The 24,449-nt window shown below is 45.0% G+C and overlaps 1 protein-coding gene across 1 annotated transcript; it reads right to left on the minus strand.

Moving 5' to 3' along the window:
- Positions 1 to 10,099: 10,099 nt before the first annotated feature.
- On the minus strand, positions 10,100 to 21,488 carry INA (internexin neuronal intermediate filament protein alpha). The gene is made up of 3 exons (XM_066622084.1): positions 20,460 to 21,488; positions 13,446 to 13,570; positions 10,100 to 10,409 (listed from the first exon to the last, which is right to left on the minus strand). The coding sequence occupies exons 1-3, from the start codon at positions 21,486 to 21,488 to the stop codon at positions 10,100 to 10,102; spliced, it is 1,464 nt and encodes a 487-aa protein (XP_066478181.1).
- Between the last annotated feature and the right edge of the window lie 2,961 nt (positions 21,489 to 24,449).

Genomic DNA, 24,449 nt, shown 5'->3' on the forward strand with positions numbered 1-24,449 from the left:
AGACTTCCTTATGTACCCTGGGAAAACAAATGCAATCAAAAAAACTGAAGAGCATATTGCTACAAAGATTAAACAATAAACATTTATTTATTTAGGGCAGGTTTATACATGAGAAGACAGTCCTTTCCTAATTTTGAAGTCATAACCAGCATCTTCAATGGAGGTGCACTGAAAGTCAATGTCAATCTTTTAAAACCACTGTTGCATATCCAGAATGACATGTTCTAATTAGCAACCTGGCTGCTGTATTCTGCATCAATCTAAATCTCTGCACCATCTTTGAAAGCAACCTTACGCGCACTGCATTGCTGTAATCTAACTTGAATATACAGGATCATTGTAGCAGTGTATTTTCTTTTTTCATAAGGGATAATAGCCTGGTGTCATTTGTCACCCTCATCACTATAATTTCTGAATTAGTTATTTTGAGGTACAGGATTTTTAGATGGTGTATGCTTTGTAAACTAACCATAGCACAGGTGTAAGCTAATGCCTAATGCAGGGCTTTTCAAACTGGGGCATTGCGACGCCCCAGCCTGTGAGCCCTGGCCTCTGCTCCCTTAAGGGGCGGGGGCAGCCTGGAGGCAGGGAGGAGGCAGCGGTGCGATCCCCAGGATTGTGCCGCCCAGGAGGGCTGCAGGGGCTTGGGTGCTCTTACCCAAGCCTCCTGCAGCCTCCCTAGGCTGTGGGGAGCCTGGTGCGACCTGCAGCAGGGCTCCCGGCAGCAGTGAAAGTAAATGCAGAGTGATTGCACTCCACTGCCGGAAGCTGCTGCCTCCCCCCCCCCGCCACGCTGCCTCACCCACGCAAATACTTAGTGTCTCTCAAACTCTCCCAGAGAGTTTGAGAACCACTGGCCTAATGGTTTGAATCTCACCTCTGCCATGAACTCACTGTGTTCCTCAGGGCAAGCCACTCCCTTTTCCCCCTCAACTCCCTGGCTTTATGAGGGTAACAATAACTTAGAAGGTTGTTATAAGGATTGCATCAATGATAATACATAAAAAGCATTTTGCATTCTCTGGCAATTTACTCAAAAAGTGGGATACAAATAAATTTGATTACTATTACTACTAACAAGAACAATGTCATGATTAAGAAAGGGGGAGCACATGCCAAGGGCTGCCTCTCGGGTGCCCAAATTCTACCTTTTTCAAAATGTGTGCACAGCCCCTACCCCTTACTGTCTCCAGTTCTTCAAAACAGACATGTTTGGGAGATTGCTAGAAGCAGAACATTTTGCCACTTCCAGAATCTTCTCACCCAATCTGATTATAAGAAGTGGTGGGCAGTAGGAAGGAAGGAAGTAAATGGTGTCATTATGCTGGTATGATCTTTAGAAACTTTAATACTTCTGATCACTCCAGAACAGCAATCGGAATTGTATTCACAGTGAATCCCAGCCACCTTCTCTAGTTCTGTCTCTACAATTGAGGCAATGGTGCTGGAGGAGTTGGTAGTGGGCTGCTGCCACCCAAATCCTCTTCTTGAAGCATGGGACCACCCAAGCTGTGGGGCCCAGGATGGGCACCCTACTTTGCCCTGCCTGGGGGCAGGTCTGCTCATGCCTTAGCTGGAGTCTCCAGAAAGAGAGATCTTCATTTAGCAGATTTGTGGGGCCTCTTCATTCTTTTTCCCATGGTGAAAATCTAAAGTCACATGAGTGGTGTACTGAAGCATTAATTTCTTTGTTTCTCGAGTGCTCAGCCACTACCACTCTGGTTCATACAGGGCAGCCAATGAGATGTTGCAGAGACATAAATTTTTAAGTAACTGCAGAATGACTCAGTTCTGTCTTGCAACCTTGACCTTTTTTAATGCTCCGACTTGCCAAAGTTATGATTTTATGCTTAATTCTGTGGAGAAGTGGGTGTGTGTGATTTTGTTTTATGGTAATACGAAAATGCCTTCATAAAAAGTTTTTTTTGGTTTTGGTTTTTTTATTTTGTTAATAAAAACAACCTCAAAAGATTCCTGATTACATAGTATCAGCCTAGGACCTTGCTGGAGATGCCTTAAGAAAGAAAGGGAATAAATTAAGAAAAGCAGCTCATATTGCAGAAGATTAAGGGCGCAATCCTAACCCCTTATGTCAGTGCTTTCCAGCACTGGCATAGCGGTGCCAATGGGACGTGTGCTGCATCCTGCAGTTGGGTGTCACTCGTGGAGGCCTCCTCAAAGTAAGGGATTGTTTGTTCCCTTACCTCAGAGCTGCATTATGTCAGTGCTGGAAAGCACTGTACCCTAAATGTGTTAATAGGTTTATTCTTTTCAAAAACTGCCTTCATTTCAATGACTGTACAATATGAATGAGTCGAACTGTCAGTCTATAATCATTTCCAAGTTCGAACTCTTCAAACAAGCAGTAAAATGACAATCCTTTTTATGTGTGTTTGGAGACAAAACCTCAGGGGCTACTTCAATTTGCAATTAATCATGATGCAAGATAATGTTTGCAAAAACTTTTTCCGTATCAGTCATATTTCTAGGGTGAGAATGTTATGGCTTGATTTCAAGTCTGTATATCTTTGATGGCAATTCTAAGGCTGTAATTCTATTCTTGCAGTAAGTGTGATCTCTGAGCAAGAGCACCATATATATTCGCCTATAGGTCAAAAAATTTATGGAGCCTAAAAAAATATGGAGCCTGAGATCCTGGGTTGACTTATACCCGGGTCAATGCAGTAAATGAGGCAGGATCCTCTGGGAGCTTCTGGGAAGCTTATGGAAGCTCAGCAGCAGTCTGGTGAAGTGGGGGGGGCATGGAAATGGGCTGAGAAGCAGGAAGCAGGTGGAGATAAAGGAGAATTTTTACCAGTAATTACAGTATTTAGAGGCAGCCTCTTCTCCAGACAGGAAGAGAAGTGAAGGTGCTTCTGGGAACTATAGCCTCTATGGGCTGCTGCTATGGAATACAGCACATACTCCCACAAAGCCTCCCCACAATTCCCAGAAGCCCCTTTGTCTCCCTTCCAGTTTGGAGAAGAAGGGAAATGCCTCCTTCTTTTGCTGCTGCCTCTGAACATTCCTGGCAAGTCATTTGCAAAGAATTTCACCCCCCCCCCCAAATTTAGGGGTCTGGTTTTTAAAACCCCAGGATGTGATCCTCATTTCCATCTGAAACAAGGTCCCAGGCTGCAGTGCACCAGTACTTAAGAATAACACCCATGGAAAGCAGGGGGTCTGCTTCTGAGTAAAGAGGGTTGCAGCTCTGCGCAGCTCAGTCCTTGTTGCTTGTCTCCCTGCTGTGAACTGAACTGCACACTCCCAATTGCATGTTATATGTAGAATCTCTGGCTTAACACACCAGGCACCTTAAAGAAGGATTTGACTGATGGTTCTACTGGTATGCTGTTTACAGGCACTTACTTTGACACTGTTTACACAAATGTTGTGAAGACCAGAATTTTAAAAGTTAATGAACAAAAATGCATCTTATGATCTTTTATTGTATTTTTAATAAATTAGAAACTACAGTTTTTAGGTAACAATTACTGGAAGGTTATTTTTCAGGATCTGGCCTTGGGTAAAATCAGACAAAATTAGTCAGACCCCCCTAAGTTTATCCCCCGACTTATCTGAGGGTCATAGAAAATTCCATGATTTTTGGGGCTCAAAACCTGCCCTTGACTTATCTGTGAAATTGACTTATAGGCAAGTATCTATGGTGCGTAGGATTGGGTTCTAAGTACCTTTACTTGGGAACCCATTCTGTTCATTGTTAAATGTCACTTGGGGAAAAATTAGTTTAGGAAGGGGTGCTAAGATGATTTCTTGGATATTTAAAATATGTATATACAGTTTTTCACTTCAAAACAAATGTTCACAAAGTGGTTGATATAGCGAAATACATTTTTTTTTTGCCTATTCATGATCAAAGTTTACAGTGGATGCTGGGGAAGAAATTAACAGAATCCTGGAAACTTGGCTGAATTTATACCAGTTCTGGAACAAAATTGCCAAAACCCCCTCCCCAGCCCATGAAACTCAAGCTCCACAGCATCCAGAATCTTGCCAAACTGCGGCGTGTATCCTAAGGTAATTCATGACTAAGCACCATTTAAATCACTGAGCTAAGATAATTCTGACTTAACTCATTAATTTTAATAGGAATTCTAATTTTCTTAGGACACAACCTAATAAGAATTTTGAGCACCTCGCAACTGCTGTTTCCATCCATCTGGTGCTGCTGCCTCCAGTTTGAGTCTTGTAAGCATTAAGAGAGGTGCAAGAGCTTGAAATAAATTTGTGGATCTGGGAATCAGCTCATCCTGTTCTAGATTTCATATGTAGCTAGTGGAAAAATCTGACTTCCTTAAAATTCATCACATGCTTGCACATGAAGTCTGAATTCTAATGCATTTACCCTAAAGACTTTAGCGGAGTACTTTGAGTAGCAGGCTGCCTTCCTGCTGATAGTCTGGCAGCACAGAGGGAGGACCCAATTTGTTCTTACAGTAACAAGTTCCCCAGCCTCAGAAAAGATAACAGATATGGAATTTTAATATCAATTAAATATCTGGAATCAGATTGGCTCTCACTTGACTGACAGCTCAATCCTGAGCTGCCTGGTGTGCAGGGCTGCAGCAACGCTGAAAATGGCTGCTGCTGCATCCTGCACACTCCAGGCAGCCATCTCCTCCTCCTCGGGAGAAGGGAACTTTTGTCTCCTTCCCACAGGTAAACAAAATAGCCCCACAATGGGGCTACTCGATTCTTTGACAACCTGAAGGTCGGCATAGAATGAAGAGCCACCAAGGTCGGGGGACCAGCCCAACATAGAGGCTCTGGATCTGGTGGAGCAAAGCTCCACTGGTCCCACCTCCCTCCCCAGCACACCTCCTCCCCACGCCCCCACCTACCTGTCTGCTGGTTCACGTGACCACCAAACTGTGGCACTCTGGTGCTAGCCCAGCACTGAGCTAGCACTGGCAGAGTACTGGTGCTAGGGCCCACAAATGTGCCTTATGGCACGTTTGCGGCAGCGTGAGCTGCTGTGCACTCCATAGGATTGGGCCCTGACCAAGCTGAGAGGAATGCAGATGTTCCAGCTAAAATTAGATGATTTCACTGTATGTGGCTATGAAAGAGTGATGTGAGAGAGTTGTTATACTACCAATTTCCCTAGATGCATTGCATAGCAACTAATCTATATGCTATTCTGCAGTATATATACAAATTACACTATTCTGTGTGGTCTATCACCAAATACTGTATTGTAATGTAAACATTACAGTGCAACATTTGAGTGAAAGGGCTCAGAGGATTGAGAATTGTTCATATGTAATAAATTCCCTCACTTTGACACTTCCGTCCAGGTGTGAACATCAGTTGCTTTCCAGAGTTTGTGTGTCAACCATTAGCACAAGTCTTAGACATGATAGGAGTCCCAACCAACAAAAATAAAAACCTTGAGAGAATTGCAGAAGGCTGAACTAGCAATATTCCCCTTTCTAAGACTTTTCCAAAAGAAACTTCTAAAAGGTACCGCTGCCTTTTAATTGTTTCATACAGTATCTATTTTGAATTATTTCTCTAGAGTCTATTTCAAATAGAAGGAAGGGGAGTAAAGAAAACAGAGGTAAAAGGAATCAAAATTAATATCCAAGTAAAGAAAGGAGACATCAAGAGTGACTGACAGTGAAGGAACCTGAGCTTAATACCTAGGATATTATAAGCAAGCTCAACTGCTTCTATATCAATATAGGTCAGTGGTGTTCAAAAGTGGTGACAGCTGAGCACCCAGAATGCAGCCCCTATCCCGACCATATCCAAGCATTCTGCTTGGGTGTGATGTGAAGTCCTCCATATTTGGAGGGCAGGGACACTCTGGTCAGTCACATTGTCTGGCCTGCATACCAGAAGGCCATATGACAGGACATCTGGGCAGACACAACTGCTCAGAGCATCCCTGCCCTCCAATCCAGGGGGACTTTGAACAATGCCCAAGTGGAACTGAAAGGTATGCTCACTGGGCAGGCACCACACAAATGCCAGATCTGACCCCCCAGGCTACAGTTTATCCAGCTCTGATATAAATCATACAGAGCTGTGTGTGTGTTTATCACTGTATAACATAGCATCTGGAAAATGCAGAGCTTCAGAATTTTCTCCACAAAGGTCCAGGAGCCCTAAAATTAAAAAGCTGGCCTTCCCTGGACTAGATGGTTTTGTTTCTTCTGGGAAAAAGTTTAATATGAAGGGGAAAAAGGCAAAGAAGCTAACCCTCTTGCTTTGGACAAGAATTACTTAGAAAAGTGCAAGGGTAAATGCTAGCATTATGTAATCTATTCCTTTGGGTTGCCTTTTCATAGTGTCAGTACAAATATGTCATGTACTGTACTGAAGATGCTGTCAGCTGACTGGATTCATCAACCTCATGATCATGGCATCTACTGAGAGCAAGCCAGCACTACTTTCCTTAACTCAGGAATAATGGTCCAATTGTCACACTGGGAAGAGGTGTTTCCCCTCCAAATTGGTCTTTTAACATGAGACTGACCTAACCAGCAGAAAAAGCACAAAAGAGAGCAAGCCATTTTTCATGTGTGCTGCTATAAAGTAATTGTGCCCCTGGAACAAAGACAATATAGCCACAGGTTGGGTAAGAAAAATGAGACTCCAGGATCAAAGATGAAAGCTAGTATAATGCAGTGGTTACAGTGTTTGATTTGGAGCAGAGAAATCTCAGATCAAACCTGCATGGCCTTGAAATTCACTTGGTGGTGACCTTGGGCGAGTCACTATCTCTTGACCTAGCCTATATTTCACAGGATTTGTGAGAGGATAAAATGGAGGGAGAGAGACCATGTATGCTGGCCTGAGCGCCTTAGAGGAAGAGCAGAGTATACATGTGGGAAATAAATGCAAGAAGCTTCACAGGATAACACTGAAATGCCTGCATGTAACATTTTGAATCAGATTGACTGTACAAGTGCAAAATAAGATCTAAGCATCTGTCAATGGTATTATTGTTGGCTTTTTGGATGATATTGTGCCTATGGGCCAAATGAGGAACAAGCCAAAATATTGGCTATCATGGCTTTTAAGGACTTCAGAAAGACAAGATTTGGGCAAGAGGCAGCAGAGGATACCTGCATTCCCTCTAAAATCCTAGATGAGACCAACCACCCTGCAGAATTCGCTCAACTGGTATCAAAATATTTGTGATAACTTGTCAGTGAATGTTTTATGTATCCAAATGGTATTAATAAAAAAATTTATACTGTCCAGTGCCCTTAGGGTTGCCAATTTCCAGGCTCCTACTATACAGATAAATGAATCTATCAAGCCATCTTAAAAGAGTGAGACTATTTTTCCACCTACTCTGAGAGACTCCCCCCATTCTCAAGTAACAGTCTCTCTCATAAACTGCTTCCTGCTCCTTTAACTGAAAATGTCAGCGTTTGAACCTGGGCCATTCTTCATGCAAAGCATGTGCTCTACAGCTGAGCTATCACTCTTCATCTATCATGGAGATGCAGCTCTGCCCTCTCATATACAGCTCTTCCCTTGACCCAGACATCTCCCCTTGAAGCAGGCAGAAGGTTAATTATTATGCATCATTTGAAAGGAAAATGACATCAGGAGGGTATTCATAGAAGTCTTGACAATTTGTATGTAGTCCTGATGGATTTAATTCTTTACCATTTCCCTTCTTTTATCTCCTCTAGCCACTGGTCCCAACCACATTATTTTAAATTATCCCTACATCAGATGTAGGAATATGGATGATTACATAGTAATTGGTTTTGAGAATGAGGAAGATGGAAAATGCAAAGTCAAGGTGTCACAAACATCAAGAAGGCATTCAAAAGTCATGTCATCTTATTTATTTGTGCCTTACAGAAGAGGAAAGAATGTGAGCAAACAAGTTACTTTCAGTTCAAGAAATCATTGCAGTGAGACTGATCGATCAAGATGATTTTGTGTCATCACACTTTGTTGTGGCAGGCTGCATCAGTGCAAATACATCACACAACACCATCCAGTGTCTGCAGAAAGCAATTGCTGGCAATTTTAAGGCATAGAAAAAAAATTCTACAATAGTAAATGCTATATAAAATTTGGCACATTTTTAATAGTAGAGCAGAGATTAGCAGATCCAAATGAAATATGAGTTTCTACTTTAGGTGAATTCTTTTTCTTTTTTGGAAAATAGTAGGTGTGAATCCTCCCAGCGATTCATTTTTTTTGTGCTATTTACTGCAAAATACAAGTTTGTTAGAGTTTTAAAAAGGTCAGAATTCCATTTAACAATCTACAGCACCAGTTTACCACACAGAAGTGAATTTGTTTGTGCAACTACATCATTTCTAAGCCAGCAAGTATGTATTGTATGACATACTACATACTGGCCAGCAAGGCCAGACAAGCATGCTCTTCCTAGTCTATCGGAGAAGTCAGATGAGCCACTATGATTCACTTGTGAGGTTATCATGCAGCAGTGAATACATTTTGGAAAACAGACCAATGAAAAATCTCTCTCAACAGGTTGTTATGAACAAACCTTGGCTCAGCACAACACCCTATTGCTTTTCATTATAGAGAAGTTAGCAGCTGGCATAAATCTGCACTCATTTTCTAATAGTGAATCAAAAGGGAAGGACACTATGGTTTTAGGCTGCAAGTTGTAGCCACAGGAAGTTGTAGTCCTGGCTTTTGAAATAACATTAGGACTCTGCTTCTATACAACTCAACAGAGCAGGTCTTTATTTTTAGCCTCCTTTTAATATAAGCTAAGGCTAAAATCTAAACAGTAGTCACACCATATACGTGTTTATTTTAAGAACAGCTGGCACTATCAAGTCTAAACAATGACTACTTTTTATTCTGCTGGCTACTAGTATCTTATAAGGTGAAATGGACAAAATGGTGGCTCACTACAATCACAAAAATGGCTGAACATGCATCTACCAGGGTCTTAAGACCCCCACTTATTTGACCATGTAGATTTTTTTTTAAAGGGGAATAATACATCAGGATCGGCTGGTTCCTAATAGTTGTACATCTTTAACTTGGGGTTTCTCACAAGTGCCTTCTCACAATGTGCTAGTCACACAACACGAAATTTCCTTGTGCACTGCTGCAGTAAGATTATCCATGTACTGACTTCTATAGGGCAGAATTCACATCTTAAACAAGCTCACACCATATAACATCAGCAGCTTCCACCTAGCAATATTAAATGCATTGTGCTTCTTTGTAAAGTACACAGACCACACAGTAAGGCAAACAAAAAAACCCAGAACACTCCCCTTCTCAACCTCTGCAGTCCACAATGGAGTGAACTACCGTTTATTACTTGCCTTCAAACAAACAGGTAGGCATGATTAATCTATTCCTCACCGATGGGGTGTAATTTCTGGGTACAGTGGCAGGAATTAATCACAAATAAGAAGAGCCACCAAGACATATCAAGAGTGACTATACATATCATTTGCAGACCTGCCCCTTGTGCTGCCCAAAGAACAGAACAGCAACATGCCATTCCCCCCCCCCCCACTCACATTTGTTTCAGAGCCTCGAATGACAGGCCCCAGGTGCTCCTGAAGCCTCCAGGGCATCCATAAACAGTACTTCCAATTTGAAGTACTGTTTAACAGCGCTCAGGATGCCTCAGAAGGCTTTCACAGCATCTGGAGATGCAGCACAGGGCCTCCCCAGCCTGCAGAATGGCTCCAGAGGGTGCGTGGAGTCAGCAGTGGCAATGCCACCTCTGCAAGCCACACAGGCTAGGTGCCTGGAGCTTTTGCCCCCCCCCCAATTCCCCCCAAGACTACAACTGAGACATACTGCAGGTTTTATCCTTTACCCCAATTGCCCCTTTGGATCTTTTTACTTCATCTAAGAACTGTCAAGTTCTATTTTTGTAGTAGTAGAAAACAGTTTTGCCAGAGTTTCCAGGCTGAGCTTTGATCCTCCCCCATTTCTTTCCTTTCAATAACATTGAGTATGGTGCTCCTACTGACTAGTGAAACATTAGAATGTTATGTGTACGAGAGCTGATTAAGCACCTTAATCCAGGAATAGGCAATTTAAAGATCAACTAAGCTATATTGTTCCCCCTTAAAGGCTCATTGTATTTAAGGTCAAAGGATTACATTTTTTGGTTTACAATGCTACTCTCTTCCAGGTTTGTTGGTTCTGTTTTCTTAGTAGATGTTACGGTCTCCTCAATCATTTCAGCAAATGCTTCTGTAACCTGGCCAGATGAAATTTTTGAAGCGAATTTAGCTTCTTTTTCCTCTTTCTTAAAAGGGAGAGTAGAGGATATTTTGGAACTACTAACTACAGATGAACTGTAGATCCTGGGTTGGAAGGAGTAACCTGGGTTGGAAAGCGGGTTTAGAGATGAGATGCTGATGCTTGACGTGCTAAAACGCGTCTCCTCACCCTCCAGGAGCTTCCTGTAAACACCACAGAAAGAGAGATTACCACTATGACAATCAACGACATGCGTCCCAGTTTTTGCCTTCCTCAACCAGCTAGGACTAGAAAAGGGGTTTTGCCTCAAAAGTACCATTGATGGACATCACATTTGAAAAAGCAATATTCTTCTCCATGAGTCAAGCCCATATTCAAGATTTTGGATTGCACCTACACTGAAATCTTAATTAACCAGATTTACAGAGGCATTACTCCATGTACTAAAAAGACAGAGTGATGATATGTAAATATCCATCCCCTTTATCCAGTGGTTTTCAAACTGGGGAGCCTGAAGGCCCTGGCCTCTGCCCTTTTAAGGGGCAGGGGCAGCAAGGAGGCAGCGATGCGAGCAATGCGAGGGGCAGCAAGGAGGGAGCAACGCTCCATTGCCAGTTTTGGGGAAGTGGAGCACAATTGCTCCGCTTTCACTTTCTGCAGGCTAGGGAGCCCTGCAGACGCTTGCTCAGGGCTCCTTGCACCCCCAGTACGCTGCGGCAGGGACTGGTGAGTGCATCCCAGTTCTTGTAGCCCCCCTAAGTGACACAATCCTGGGGATCACATTGTTGCCTTCCCCCACCACCGCTGCCTCCCTCCCCTCCCCTGCATGGACTTACTGTGTTTTTCAAACTCTCCGGGAGTTTGAAAACCACAGCCTTTATCCAAACACTTTATTGCTAGAACTTCTAATTCCTAGACCATTTAAATAAACAAGGTTGTACTGTACATGAGATAAGGATTCATAACTGAATTTGCCTGAATGCACAAGAGTAATTCTGACCGAACTATGAGAAGCATCATATTTTGGTAGAATTTTATGTGCCTCCAGAATCTTGGCAAAGACCACGACATAATAGGCAGCCTTGAGGGTATACCCAGCTAAGAAATGAACTCCTCAGGCTATGGTAAAGATACAGTGACAGGATTTAGGATCTCTAGATCAACAAATCACAATAGAACTTGATGCTAGATGTTCAATCAAGAGATCCTGATTCAAACCTGATCAATCTGAAACAGTTCTTCAGAACAGTGATGTTCCCGGGGGGGGGGGGGCAATGCCCTGGGCACTAGGCTTCGGGGAGACACCGCAACTTGGTCTCCCTGCCACTGATTTCTGGCATGATCTGGAACCATGCCAACAGTGGATGCACTCTTGCAGCCACTGTCAGCATGGTTCTGTGCCAATCTGAAAGCCGCCATCTTCTCCCCTTTATTTAAAGTGGAAGAGAGGAGGGCAACCCTCAGATCTGCAGGGAACTGCACCTAGAATAACTGCACTCCTGCAGCCATTCTAGACTCAGTTTCCAACTGTGTCCTAAGGCCACTCTCCTTCCCTTTAAGAAAAAGGGAAGAGAGGAGGGTGGCCCTCAGATTGTTCCACTTCAGACTGGGTAGCCAGTCAGAAGTGGTGGGAATCGACTCTGCTTTAAGCTCCAAAGTAGCCTTTCACACCACTGCTAAGTGGTCCTTTGGAGCAATTTTGCACCACTTTTGCCTTTCACACCACTGCTAAGTGGTCCTTTGGAGTATTTTTGCACCGCTAGAAGCAAAGTCAAAGAGACAAGCACTGCTTCCAAGAGGCGGGTGGCACTCTCCTCCTGGGCACCTTCCAGTGATGTGAAAAGACTCCAATGGAGCCTGGGTTGCCTCCTTTCTCCCCCCCCTTTTTTAAAGGGGGAATGGAGGGGGTGACAGTATGGAAGCAACTGCAGTGACAATGACATCACCACAATTACTTCCAGGTCAGGGAGCAGCAAATAGGGGGGGGGTGGCCCCTGAAGGGAAAACCTCCAGGACTGCCACTGCTTCAGAAACAGTTCTACCAGTTTTAAGCCAATGTTGATCCTTAAACTGTGGCAATACAAATGCCTGAAATAAATTGTTTTTAACTCAACCACGTACTTTACTTGTTTGTGGTCAGTAGCCACATCCCTCTAGCAAGCAAACAAGAGTCAAACTGCAGCCATACTGTAGCCAAATTTTTACTTTGCTATATTTCTGGGTCAGAAACTGAAATGTGGTATTATTTCCACCGTCAGTCTTTTAATGGCTGGTGCAGGCTGCTGGGAGAGCACAGCAGCCATAAGTAGCTGGTAGAGAAAGAGCAGTGTGAACTGTAGGAACATGGTGGGTCACAGTTACCTGAATTATTCTTCAAGGTGTTTATCTAGGGACAGTATCTAAATGAGTTCCAATACAGTACAAGATAATTCATATTCAATAAGAATGGAATTTTCTTTTAAGCAATCTCTCCTGCAATCCCTCTGGCTGTATTGGTATGTTTAAGTAACCTACTGACATCTTTAATCCATTTCTTTTCTCTGAAGACTGAATAGTGGAATATGATACCACATTCATAAACAGATAAATGGGCCTGTTTAAGAGCCAGCTCCCACCTGAACCTTAAAGCTGTCATTCACTGCTAAAACTCAAGCCACTACCTGAAAGTGTTCAAAAATATTTTTGAACATTTAAATTAAACACTCAAGGCACAGCCTTGAAATAGATATGGTACAATAAGAGTTCCAAAAAGGTGTGCAAATCTGTAAATGTACTATTTCCCAGGGGGTTCCACCCCTTTTTCTGTAGGGAAAAACTCAGTGCCATATATATATACATCAGCATGCATACACAGATTGCTTATCACTTGCCATATATTGTTTTATTAATTTTTTGGTAGCTTTTGTGCAATTTGTTTATGCATTTTTCCTCTCTTTGTTAGTTATTCATCAATAAAGAAAGAAAAAAATACATCAGCATTTGACAGTACATAAGAATCTGCAAGCACCAGAAGATGGGATTCGACACTAAGAAGTTGAGGAACCCACACTTAACTGGGCACCCTTATTATACTTTGGATCTGTTCATTAGGATACATTACCCTTTTTTGTAACAGTCAGAGTAGGCAACCTGCCTACCACGAAACCTCCACAACAATATATACACCATCTCAGCTTAAGCTTGGTTTTCTGCAATTTAAGTCAACAAGAAAAGGCAGAGCTCCAAATTGTCACTGTTACCTGTATGCTGCTATCTCTATATCCAGGGCCATTTTGACATTGAGTAGATCCTGGTATTCCCTCAGATGCCGAGCCATTTCATTCTTTGTCTCTCTCAGATCATTTTCTAGCTGACTGATGGTGTCCTACAAACAAGACAGAATAAGACAAAAGCAATGAGATTTCAAAGCCAAAGGCATTCCCTTTCTCTATTTGTAGGCAACGATAAAACAAAGCTTTGTTAGTTTGCTACAGCAGACTCATCATCACAATCAAGAGCCAAACAAAAACTCCAATCAAAACAAGTGATTCCTCCAACACTAGATTCTGAAACAGAGCTATCAAGCACAAAGAGTTGGGTATGTTTCCAAGACAGTTCAGTGACAAAGCAGCTGTGAAAAACACTGAAGCAAGCTATGGATGTCATGTTAATCCACCACATATGATTTATAACATTAACATGTTTCACCAGCAAGGGCAATTATCCCAATCCTTTCTTGGGTCTGATGCTAGCCAAGTTACTTTCTACTGGGAAACACGAATCAATCAGGCACAAACAAGCAAAGACTGAATGTACATCAGAACATGTACCCAAGGGCAGATGTCTGTCAGCACTGCATAGTTCTCAATGGAATGTGTATTCTCACCCATACATAGCACAGCTCATCATGGGTAACTATGCACAACTACTGCTAGTTTGGGGCATATATAGGCAAAGTCCAATGTGCAACAATTGGTTAAAGCTTCCCCTTCTCAAGACAGTCCACACATCTGCTTGAGAATCGAATTCTGCTCTTGTTCCCTTCTCAGACTCTACATGTGCACTAACTCATAAAGACAAACAAATGGGATGGAAACCATTGTTCAAACAGCAGCATTGCACATGCAAATGCCTATCAAGACACAGGTACAGTTTGCCACTACAATCACAGTTTGTGCAACAATTTTTTTCAAATATGGAAGCCCCTACGTACAGCTGCTGATCAGAAAAATAAGGATATCCAAGATACTGGGTAGGCTTTCCAACAGCATGCTGACAGCATGAGGAGGCAAAGCAGAAAGCTTCACAAAAAGAGAGGGAGCTTGGGCAACCCCGATACCAACACTAATATACAGATTAAAAACCAACACACAGCTGGAAATGTGAATGTTTAGTATAGGCTTTAAATCATCCAAGAGTTACTCCTACCTCTTCTTTTGAGCTTTCTATAATCTTAAACTATGATAATTTTTTTTTATTTTGGCCTATTTAGAATTTCAGTCTTATTAAGATACTCTGTGAATCTGCCCTAGATCTATGAAAAATAATCTATACATTAATAGAACCCAAATTCAAACAATTATCCATTTAAAATGCTTCTACATAGTTTATAATTTGATGATTAAATAATAATTAGAGCAGTTTGCATAATGGTAAGCACTCATCTTTCTAGTTACTCGCCGTTCAGTATTTAAAATTCATTACTGCTTTGTATTCTTTGGTCACACTTGCAATGAAGCACTGAATGGCACTGGAATATGTCTACAATATTAATCAACGGACAATACTAAACATAACCTATCTTGAGCATTTTAAATAGATTTGATGTTCAGGAGTAAATACTGTTTGAATGACTACAAATCTCTGTAAATGATTTTTAAAACAGTGTTTCTCAACTGGTGGTATGTGTACCACCACTGGTACTTGAGCTGCTGTCAAGTGGTACAAGAAGCTGATCCTCCTTGTGAAGATCTGCCTCTGCTGCCTGGGTCAATTTTGGCTGGAGGATCAGCTTATGTCTCAGGGAGGATCCCACTCACCAGCTGATTGTCAGCAGCACTGCTGACAATCTGCTGGTGAGCTGCCAGCTGGTAAGAGCACAAAAATTTCTTGCCTTCCCAGGGAGATTCCACATGGTGAGATCAGAGGGGCAGAGCCATGGGCTGACATTTCCAGTATTGGTGGTACTTAAGATAAGATAGACCATGAGAAGTGATACACAAAGGTTGAGAAACACTCCTCTAGAACCTTCTCTGCCTTTATCATGCTATGAAAACCAGATGGAGAAGACCTAAGTCTCCCCTTTCCTTCTTCACTGTAATTACTATAACACTGCATATAATGTAAATTCAAGAACTGTTACTGTATCATACAATGAAATAAGTTACTGATTTTACTAAACTGTAAAGAACATCAAGGGAAACCAGAATATTGTTTCAATGTGGGGGCCTAATGGAGGAATGATGAAATTTGATCTAAGACTTGTCTCAGTAACTCCTGTGTTGAAAACCATGTGGAATTCCTCTCAAAGGCATTATGGACAACTAAATACAGGGACACATCCCTCAGAGGTCACAATCAAAAACTTCTAAATGCAGGTATATCTATATTTCAAATTCACATGCCTAGAACAACAGTTATGCAAAATATATATAAACTCCCATGATCCAGCATGTGACCAGAATAAAAATAACATCCAGCATGCATTGGTCAGTGTTGTGGATTCAGTCCCAGATCATCTATCAGACGTGTTACAGAGAAGTTTCACCCATTTAAGAATATCTGCATGCAAACCACAAAGCACCTTTTCTCACTAAAGCCCTGCCCCTGTCCAAAAGGTCATTGCTTGGGGCCACAGTCTATTTTATATCAGGGGTGCCCAAACCCCGGCCCTGGGGTCACTTGCGGCCCTTGAGGATTCCCAATCCCGCCCTCAGGGAGCCCCCAGCCTCCAATGAGCCTCTGGCCCTCTGGAGTCTTGCTGGAGCCCGCGTTGGCCTGATGCAACTGCTCTCAGCATGATGGCCAACTGTGTGACGTCTCACATGAACTGTGGGACGACAGCTCCCTCCACTGCTTGCTGTTTCACATCTGTGATGCAACAGTGGCAGCAAAGGAAAGGCTGGACTTGCTTGTGCAAGACCTTTCATAGGCCTTGAGCTATTGCCTTCATTCATTCCTATAAGTTCCATCTCTAATGTATTCATTTATTCAAATTTAAAACATAAATTCTTTTCCCCCCAACTCACAACAGTGTCAGAGAGATGATGTGGCCCTCCTGCCAAAAAGTTTGGACGCTCCTGCTTTATATTAACACCAAATTATATGATTTCCACCTCCTCCTACAGATTTGTTCCCATTCTCACTCAATATCCGTGTAAAGGTTTTTGCTAATACAATTTACATAGCAATACGTCAGGAACATCATAAAAGTCTCATGACCTTACTGAAAGTAACACATTCTAAGGAGTCATTTGGGTCATCCATCAAACATAGTGGTAGATAAACCACATGAGCCTTATGTGGGCTCAGAGTGGGATGGCAACATCAGAGGTAGGGTCAGCCATGTTACTCAATGTGAGTGAATTCTATGCAAGTGCACACTGCGGCTCATGTGGATCCCGAATATGATCCTATGCAGTCAGCTCCACCCACACAACCGAATCATTCAGACACAGACCCTAGCCATGGAAGATCTTGTCTGAAGATGCTATTTTACACACACACACCTCTACCTTTTTTTGCACTGCTGAAGTTGCTTTTCTGTTTACTTAATCTGCATACAGAACCATACTCCAAGAATTTGCTACAGCTTTGAAGCATTCTAATTCAGGCAGTCACTAGAGAAATCTTAACTGATTTACCCAATTACTGCAATTTCTGCCCAGCCCATAGGTGTACACATTTGACTGTGTTGCGTATATGCAACATTAGGCAGAAATGGCTTATTAATTTAACATATAACAAAAATAGAGCTGAAAAGTATTCCTTGCTTAGAGGATAGCTGCATGCAACATAGAAGGGACATTCCCACCTTCATGAAAGGAAGATTACTCCTCTACAAAACCAATTGCTACCTATGGATTTGTGAGAACTGTACTCCCATGAAACAAAACAAAGGCATCTATGCTTAATCAAATAAAAAATTGGTAGTTTAACCAGTTAACAGCACAATCTTATACATGTTTACACAAACTCAATCTTATATTCAATGGGGTATAAGGTAAATGTGTATAGGATTTACTTACTCTTAGGTAAATGTGTATAGGATTGTTAGCCTAGCAGCATCTTAGGCATGGCTACTCAGAAGTAAATCCCATTACAGTCATGGGGCTTGCGTCCAGGAAAGTGTGCATTGGATTGCAGCCTAAGTGACTCAACAATGCAACCCTTTCTTGGCATACATACAGCACTTTTCAAAACAGGTACAGCTTTTTAAAAAGACCCATTAGTTAATAACTGTTGAGGAATTCTGGTAAGATATTATAATCAAGGAGTTCCTCTTTTAGGCAATGCAACAATTTGATATGCTAGAATGGTCTGCTGGTTTAAATAAAGTTGCAAGCTTAAAGGGTAAAAGGCTTTAAAATAAGCCAACAAGGAGTACTAAATGGTCACAGCACATTGTATTCAGCATTCAGTACCATGGAGAGGGATGTCTTCACCCTCTCTTAGCTGCAGTTCAGGCTGTTGCCCGCACCTACCCTTCTCACAGTACCAGGGTGACCAGATGTCTTCTTTTTTTAACCTCATGCCCTGGAAAAGAACTTAAATGTCCTTTTCCCTGTGAGGAGTCGCCTGAAGGCAGCACATAGCCTTCTTGTAATTAATAAAATACATGTAATAGATTATATGAAATATAGTTTTAAATTTAACAAGTAACAGTGTTTAAATTAACCATATGAAATCAATATATGAGTGTTCTTAGCTGTTATTTTGTCATGCCCTACTATTTTCTTGGATGTCCTACATTTTGGGGTGCCTGGTCCTCTTTGGCAGTTATGACATCTGGTCACTCTGCACAGCACCTTCCCTTCTAACACCATTGGACACAAAGGAATTGATTGCAGGAGCAGTGGCGTCAGTAGGATTCACGTCACCCAGAGCGGGAGGCCTGTGCATCACCCCATGTAGTGGGTGGGGCAACGCCCCAGGTGGGCATGGTGATGTACCATTGCCCTGCCCCCACTGGTTTTTTGGCTGTACCTTTTGTTCTAACACAGATATTTCAATGTGGTTTGTTTCACTGCATTCTGCATGAAATTGCACATTGATTATAACATGATGGTCTTATTCCTCCAAATTCTGATTTAGTGATTTTGAAAACTTATAGAGTTTGAAAACTTATAGAGTCTCTCTCACACACACCCATGTCAACTTACTAACACCTTATGGCGGCAGTTCTCAAACTTTTAGCACTGGGACCCACTTTTTAGAATGACAGTCTCTCCAGGACCCATTGGAAGTGATCTCATGGCCAGAAGTGACATCATCAAGCAAATTAAATTAAATAATTATAAATAATTAAATTAAAATAAAATAATTAAATAAGGGGGAGCCAGTCCTTTTCCACCAAGTGAATCTACTCTGAAGTAAGTCCCATAGTGGTCAATGGAGCTTACTCTGTAGTCTGCCTGCAATAACACCCCCCAAAAGAATCAGTGAGATTTCCAGCCCTCCCAGTGCCCAGTTTAAAGTTCTTCTATTTCAGACACATCAGAATAAAGACCCTCCTGGCTTCACAAGTGCACAATAGAAAACTTTCCCCTTACCATTCAAGCCTCTTTTTTGTTCTTTTTAGGGGGGGGGGAGGCTGCCTTCAGGAGCAGCTCCATCAGATCAGGACCTGGTGCGGCCTGCACCCCCTAGCGACTCCAGTGTGCAGGAGACAGGGACCTGCCCTCCAATTCTTTGTAAAGCACCATATACACCATATACATGGAAGCATTAACAGGGAGCAGGAGCAAGGCTTCCATAACACAATTCACACTATGACATAAGAGGCAAAAAATAAGTAGAATGTCAAAATGAACAATGTTCAGGCTGATGGGCTGCAGTCAAATAAAGCTGTTCACATCTAATGTTTCACCTACTACTTTGGTAGGCATTTTCAAAGGATGAAGATACAGTAAGTAGCCCTTGAATCTAGCAAGTATAGTAGTAGATGAAACATAAGTTGTGAACAGTTTTATTTAACCATGACCTATCAGCCTGAACATTGTTTCAATGTCACAATACCAGTTGTGAAAGTCTTAGTATTTAATAACTAGAACCATTTATATAGTATAGAAATATATGCCTAAATGCTTATGACAGGTCAGCCAGGAGCTTCATAGTGACTATGGGCCAGCATTAAGAGGTTTCTACTACTAGGTGCTTCTTTCAAGGGGGTGGAAGACCCCAATCCTATCCAACTTTCCAGCACTGATGCAGCTCTGCCAATGGGCATGCACTTCCTGTGGTGGAAGGGGAATCATGCAGGCCTCCTCAAGTTAAGGGAACACTTGTTCCTCTTGACTCAGGGCTGCATTGCCACTGCACTAGCATTGGAAAGTTAGATAGGATTCGGTCCTACCCAATTGAGTTCCCAAGGACTCCCATGTTCACAAGCTCCAGGGCACACGCACAGTTCCCAGGATGACTATACCGAGTGTCTACCAAGTCAACTATCTCAGCATTTTGCCTACCAGCAACAGGAGGTTGAACAGAAGGAGAATTTCAAGGTGAAAGGTGCTCACCAAGGTTGTAGAAGAGGTGGGAGAGCTCCAGCCAGGAGAGCCCCAGCAAAGAATGAAAGCAGAGGTGGAACAGCACCTGTGTTTTCAGCACCATGGTCAGAGCCCAAACCTATACACGTCTACTCAAAAGCAAATCCCATTATAAGTGATAAGGTTTTTTCCCCAGGTAAGTGTGGCTAGGATTGCTGCCCCAGGCCTAATCCTCTGTAGGTTTACTCAGAAGCAAATCCCATTATGGTCAGTGGGGCTTATTCCCAGGAAAGTGTGGCTAGGACTGTAGCTTCAGGATCCAACCCTCTGCATGTTCACTCAGAAGCAAATGCAATTACAGACAGTGGGGCTTACTCCCAGTAAGCGTGGCTACAATTACAGCCCCAGGGCCCAAACCTGTGCATGTCTACCCAGAAATCCCATTACAGTCAGCGGGGCTTGCTCCCAGGTAGGCGTGGCTGGGTTTGCAGCCTGAGAACCCAAAGCTACGCGCCTGCTCAGACGCAGCCTCAGGGCCCCCTGGCAGCGGGCGGGGCGCGCCCTCACCTGCAGGCCACCGGCCTCGGCGTGGTGCCGCTCCTCCAGCTCGCGCAGCTGCCGCTCGAGGGACTCGTTGGCGCCGCGCAGGCTCTCCACCTCGAGGGTGCGCGCCTGCAGCTGGCGGCGGTACTCGCCCAGCTCCTCGCGGCTGGCGCGGATGGCCTCGTGGCTGCGCGCCGCCTGCTGGCTGAGGTCGGCGAACTTGGCGCGGTACCACTCCTCGGCGGCCTGCAGGTTCTTGGCGGCCAGCGCCTCGTACTGGCCGCGCAGCTCCCGCAGCGCCGCCGTCAGGTCGGCCTTGGCGCCGTCGGGCTCGGGCGCGGCCGGCGGCTGCTGCTGCGCCTGCAGCTCGGCGCCCAGCTCGGCCAGCTCCTCGGCGTGCACCTTGCGCGCGAAGGCCAGCTCGTCCAGCAGCGCCTCCAGCCGCTTCTCCAGCGCCAGGCGCGCCAGGGCGGCGGCGTCCGCGTCCCGCTGCTGCGCGCGCAGGGCCTGCTCCGCCTCGGCGCGGGCGCGCGCCTCCTCCTCGCAGCGGCCCCGCAGGCGCTGCGCCTCCTCGGCCAGGCGCTCGCGCTCCAGCGCCAGCTGCGCGCGCGCCGCCTCCGTGTCGTCCAGCTGGGCGCGCAGCTCGCGCAGCTGGCCCTCGAACACCTCGGCCAGGCGGCTGGGCTCGGCGTGGCGCCGCCGCAGCGCGCCCAGCTCGCCCTCCAGCAGCCGGTTGTGCTGCTCCAGCTGCCGCACGCGCTCGATGTAGCCGGCGAAGCGGTCGTTCAGCCCCTGCAGCTGCTCCTTCTCGCTCGCGCGCGTCAGGCGCATCTCGTCGTTCAGCGCCGCCGCCTGGCTCAGGTCCAGGCCGTCCGCCGGCGCCAGCCGCGGGTACGAGAGCAGCGCATGGCCCAGGCCCAGGCCGCTGCGGGTCGCCGACTGCGAGCGGTAGCCGCCGCCCAGGCGCGACGAGAAGCGCGGCGGCGCCGGCGGCTCCCCGAAGATCTTCCGGTAGGAGGAGGCCAGGTAGTGCGACTCCGAGCTGAAGCTCATCCTGAGGCTGAGTGGGCGCGCGCCGCCCCGGCGCCGCCTTATATACGGGGGGCGGGTCGCCGGCTGCGCTGCAGAGGCGGCGGGAGGGGGGGCTGTGCTCTTAGGGCGCGGTCGGGGGACAGAGCTCTTCCAGCCCAATCCTACCCAGGCCGCGGGGACTCTCGTGGAGCTTACTTCTGAGTAAGCATGCAAAGGATTGGACCCTGGGGCCATAAGCCTACCCACACTTTACTGGGAGGAAGCCCCATTGACGCTAATGGGACTCACTTCGGAGTAGACATACTGACTCGGGATTGGGTGGTCAGTCTTGCAGGGAGCCTCTCCCTTTCCTCCCTCTCCCCCTCCTAGAACGGCTCCGAAGGAGAGGGGGGCCCTTGCACGCTGCGGTGAGGCTCCCTGCAAACTCAGTGCTTTGCACCCCGTCTAGCTACGCCCCTGGGAGGGGGTCGGCGTCGGAAGGCGGCTTGCTGGAGATGGGTGGGGTGTTTGGGCGCTCTGGCAACCGCAAGCCTATTTTCACCCTCGAGAGCCTGCCTCCCACTATTTCAGGGGAACTTTTGGCTGACTCTTTCCCCGCAGAACCCAGGAAGGGATCTGGGGGTGAGGTTGGGGAGACAGGCGGCGTCTTTAAGAGTGCCGAGAACTGGGGGTTCAGTGGCTGCTGGTGGGGAGGACGCTCCGTGGGATATGCTCAGGATACTGGCCCAGGATGCGGATTAGGTGGTGATGCTAATGTGGAAACGGTAGCCGAGAGCCCAACTCTATGCATGTCTACTCAGAAATAAGTCCCGTCAGAGTCAATGGGGCTTACTCCCAGGAAAGTGTGGATGGGATTGCAGCCTGAGAAGGCAGAATAGAGAATGCGTACCCAGGAACGAGAGTCAGGGTGGTGCTGCTTCTGAAATCTTAGCGGAAGAGATGGTCTGAGGGCTTGGAGACCTCGAGGACTTGGTGATCCCACCGGATCTTTCCTGCCCCAGCCATCGGATGCATCCTCTCAACTTACTTTCCTAGCGAGCATGACTTGGGGAAATGCTGATGGAGCTGTCCATTTTGCCGCAGTGCTGATGTCAGTCGTTCTCTCCGATTACCAGGGAAGGCTGGGGAGACATCCACGTAGCACGGGCGGTTTCCGTCTCCGGGGACAGATACACTCCAGAATCATGAAGACACTTTTTGGCCTCCTTCCTTTAATCGCCTTCCCACCCCCTCCCCATTAACCATGTAGTGAGTTCTCTTTATGCACAGCTGCTGGGTTGTTTCTTTGAAACAGTGACGCTCTGTGATCCAATCAGAAGATTTGGTTTGAGATAACTATGAGATTCAGGCTGCAAACCTATAAACACTTTCCTGGGAGTAAGCCCCATTGAACACAGTGGGACTTACTTCTGAGTAGACATGCCTAGGCTTGTGCTGTCAATGAGACTGGAGTGGGGGAAGACCCAACAAATTCCTGATCGCTTCAATTGGGCATGGAGAGAAATGGAGAAGACAGTGCCCTCCATTTGCTGAGTGGGAAGACCAGCCTAGACAGAAAGGATAATAGCTTAACACCTTGCAGTTGTCCTCCTGCAGGATTGTATGTGCATCTTTAAATTGGGAAAAAGCTGATTCTGGAACAATGCAAACTGATAAGAATGTGTAAGTGTGGCTTTTGCAACAAATTCAAACAGGACTGCAGTATTGATCTTGGAGGAAAGAGTCTGCCATTGATTTTTTTTTTGTAACCTGCCCATATGCTGCATAATTCAAACTGACATGCAGCAGCAGTTGCTCTGAACACAACATCAGTAGAAAGCAGTGAGAAATCTCTGGGCCAGAGAGAATCTCTGGAGTTCTGTTTGACACATATGAACATAGGAAGCTACCTTACAACTGAGGGCCCAATCCTATCCAGCTTTCCAGCAGTGGTGCAGGCACAGTGCAGCCCCAAGGTAAGGGAACAAATATTCCCTTACCTTGAGGAGGCCTCTGTGACTACCTCCCCCAAAGGATGCAGTGCACACCCCATTGGCATGACTGCACTGGCACTGGAAAATTGGATAGGATTGGGCCTTGAGTCATTAGCTGAGTATTATCTATGTGCACTTACAGTGGCTCTCTAGGGTTGCAGACAAGGACTTTTGCAGGTCTCCCTGGAGATACTGGGGCAATCTTCAGCTTTCAACAGTGATTTACACATTTAGCACTGGGACCCATTTTTTAGAATGAGAATCTGTCAGGACCCAGCAGAAATGATGTCATGAGCAGAAGTGACATCATCAAGCAGGAAAATTGTTAACAATCCTAGGCTTCAATCCTTCCCCATTTATGCAGGAGTAAATCCCATTGACTATCATTGTTAAAAGAATATTCATAATAGCCTGTTAAAAGTACAGGTCTATGACATTTCCCCAAATGCAGTCACATACCATGGTACCATCTAGTAGCATGGTAGCATCATTAAAAATAAAATATTGAAATGAATGGGGACTCACCTGAAATTGGCTCAAGCCCCAACTAGTGGGTCCCAACCCACAGTTTGAGAAACACTGGCTTTCAGTGTTCTATCATTAAGCTATATTATCTCCACCTAATGGGAACAATCAATTTTTAAAATCACTATCGCTGATTTCAGAAAAAAAAAACACAATTAAAGTTCTGGGGTGGGGGAGGGGGAGGGAGGGCAGTCCTGGGGGTGGGGAGCAGGAGGTGGGGCCGTTCTGAAGCAGCACGGAGAGCGGCTGCAAGCTGCTCTGCTCTCCTCCAACTTATGCCACTTCTGGAGGCGGCACAAGTCTGAGAAGACCCACTGGGGCTGCAGTAGCTTACCTGGGAGTAAGGGGAAGAGTTTCTCCTTACCTCCAGCTGAGCTACTTTGGGCCCCTATCTTGTGCAGGCCCCTACTTGCCTGCCTGTTTCAGCACAAGTTAGGATTGCGCTGTACATTATATATGGAGTGGTATATTCTCTGAAAAAACA

Source organism: Tiliqua scincoides, chromosome 3, assembly GCF_035046505.1.
Source record: "Tiliqua scincoides isolate rTilSci1 chromosome 3, rTilSci1.hap2, whole genome shotgun sequence".
In the NCBI taxonomy this organism is placed as follows: domain Eukaryota; kingdom Metazoa; phylum Chordata; class Lepidosauria; order Squamata; family Scincidae; genus Tiliqua; species Tiliqua scincoides.

Coding starts and splice junctions, on each gene's coding strand:
- INA (XM_066622084.1), bottom strand. CDS start 21,488: ATGAGCTTCAGCTCGGAGTCGCACTACCTGGCCTCCTCCTACCGGAAG. Junction 13,571..20,459: donor CCGAGGCCGGTGGCCTGCAG/GTGAGGGCGCGC, acceptor TCTTGTTTGTAG/GACACCATCAGTCAGCTAGA. Junction 10,410..13,445: donor ATAGAGATAGCAGCATACAG/GTAACAGTGACA, acceptor TGGTGTTTACAG/GAAGCTCCTGGAGGGTGAGG.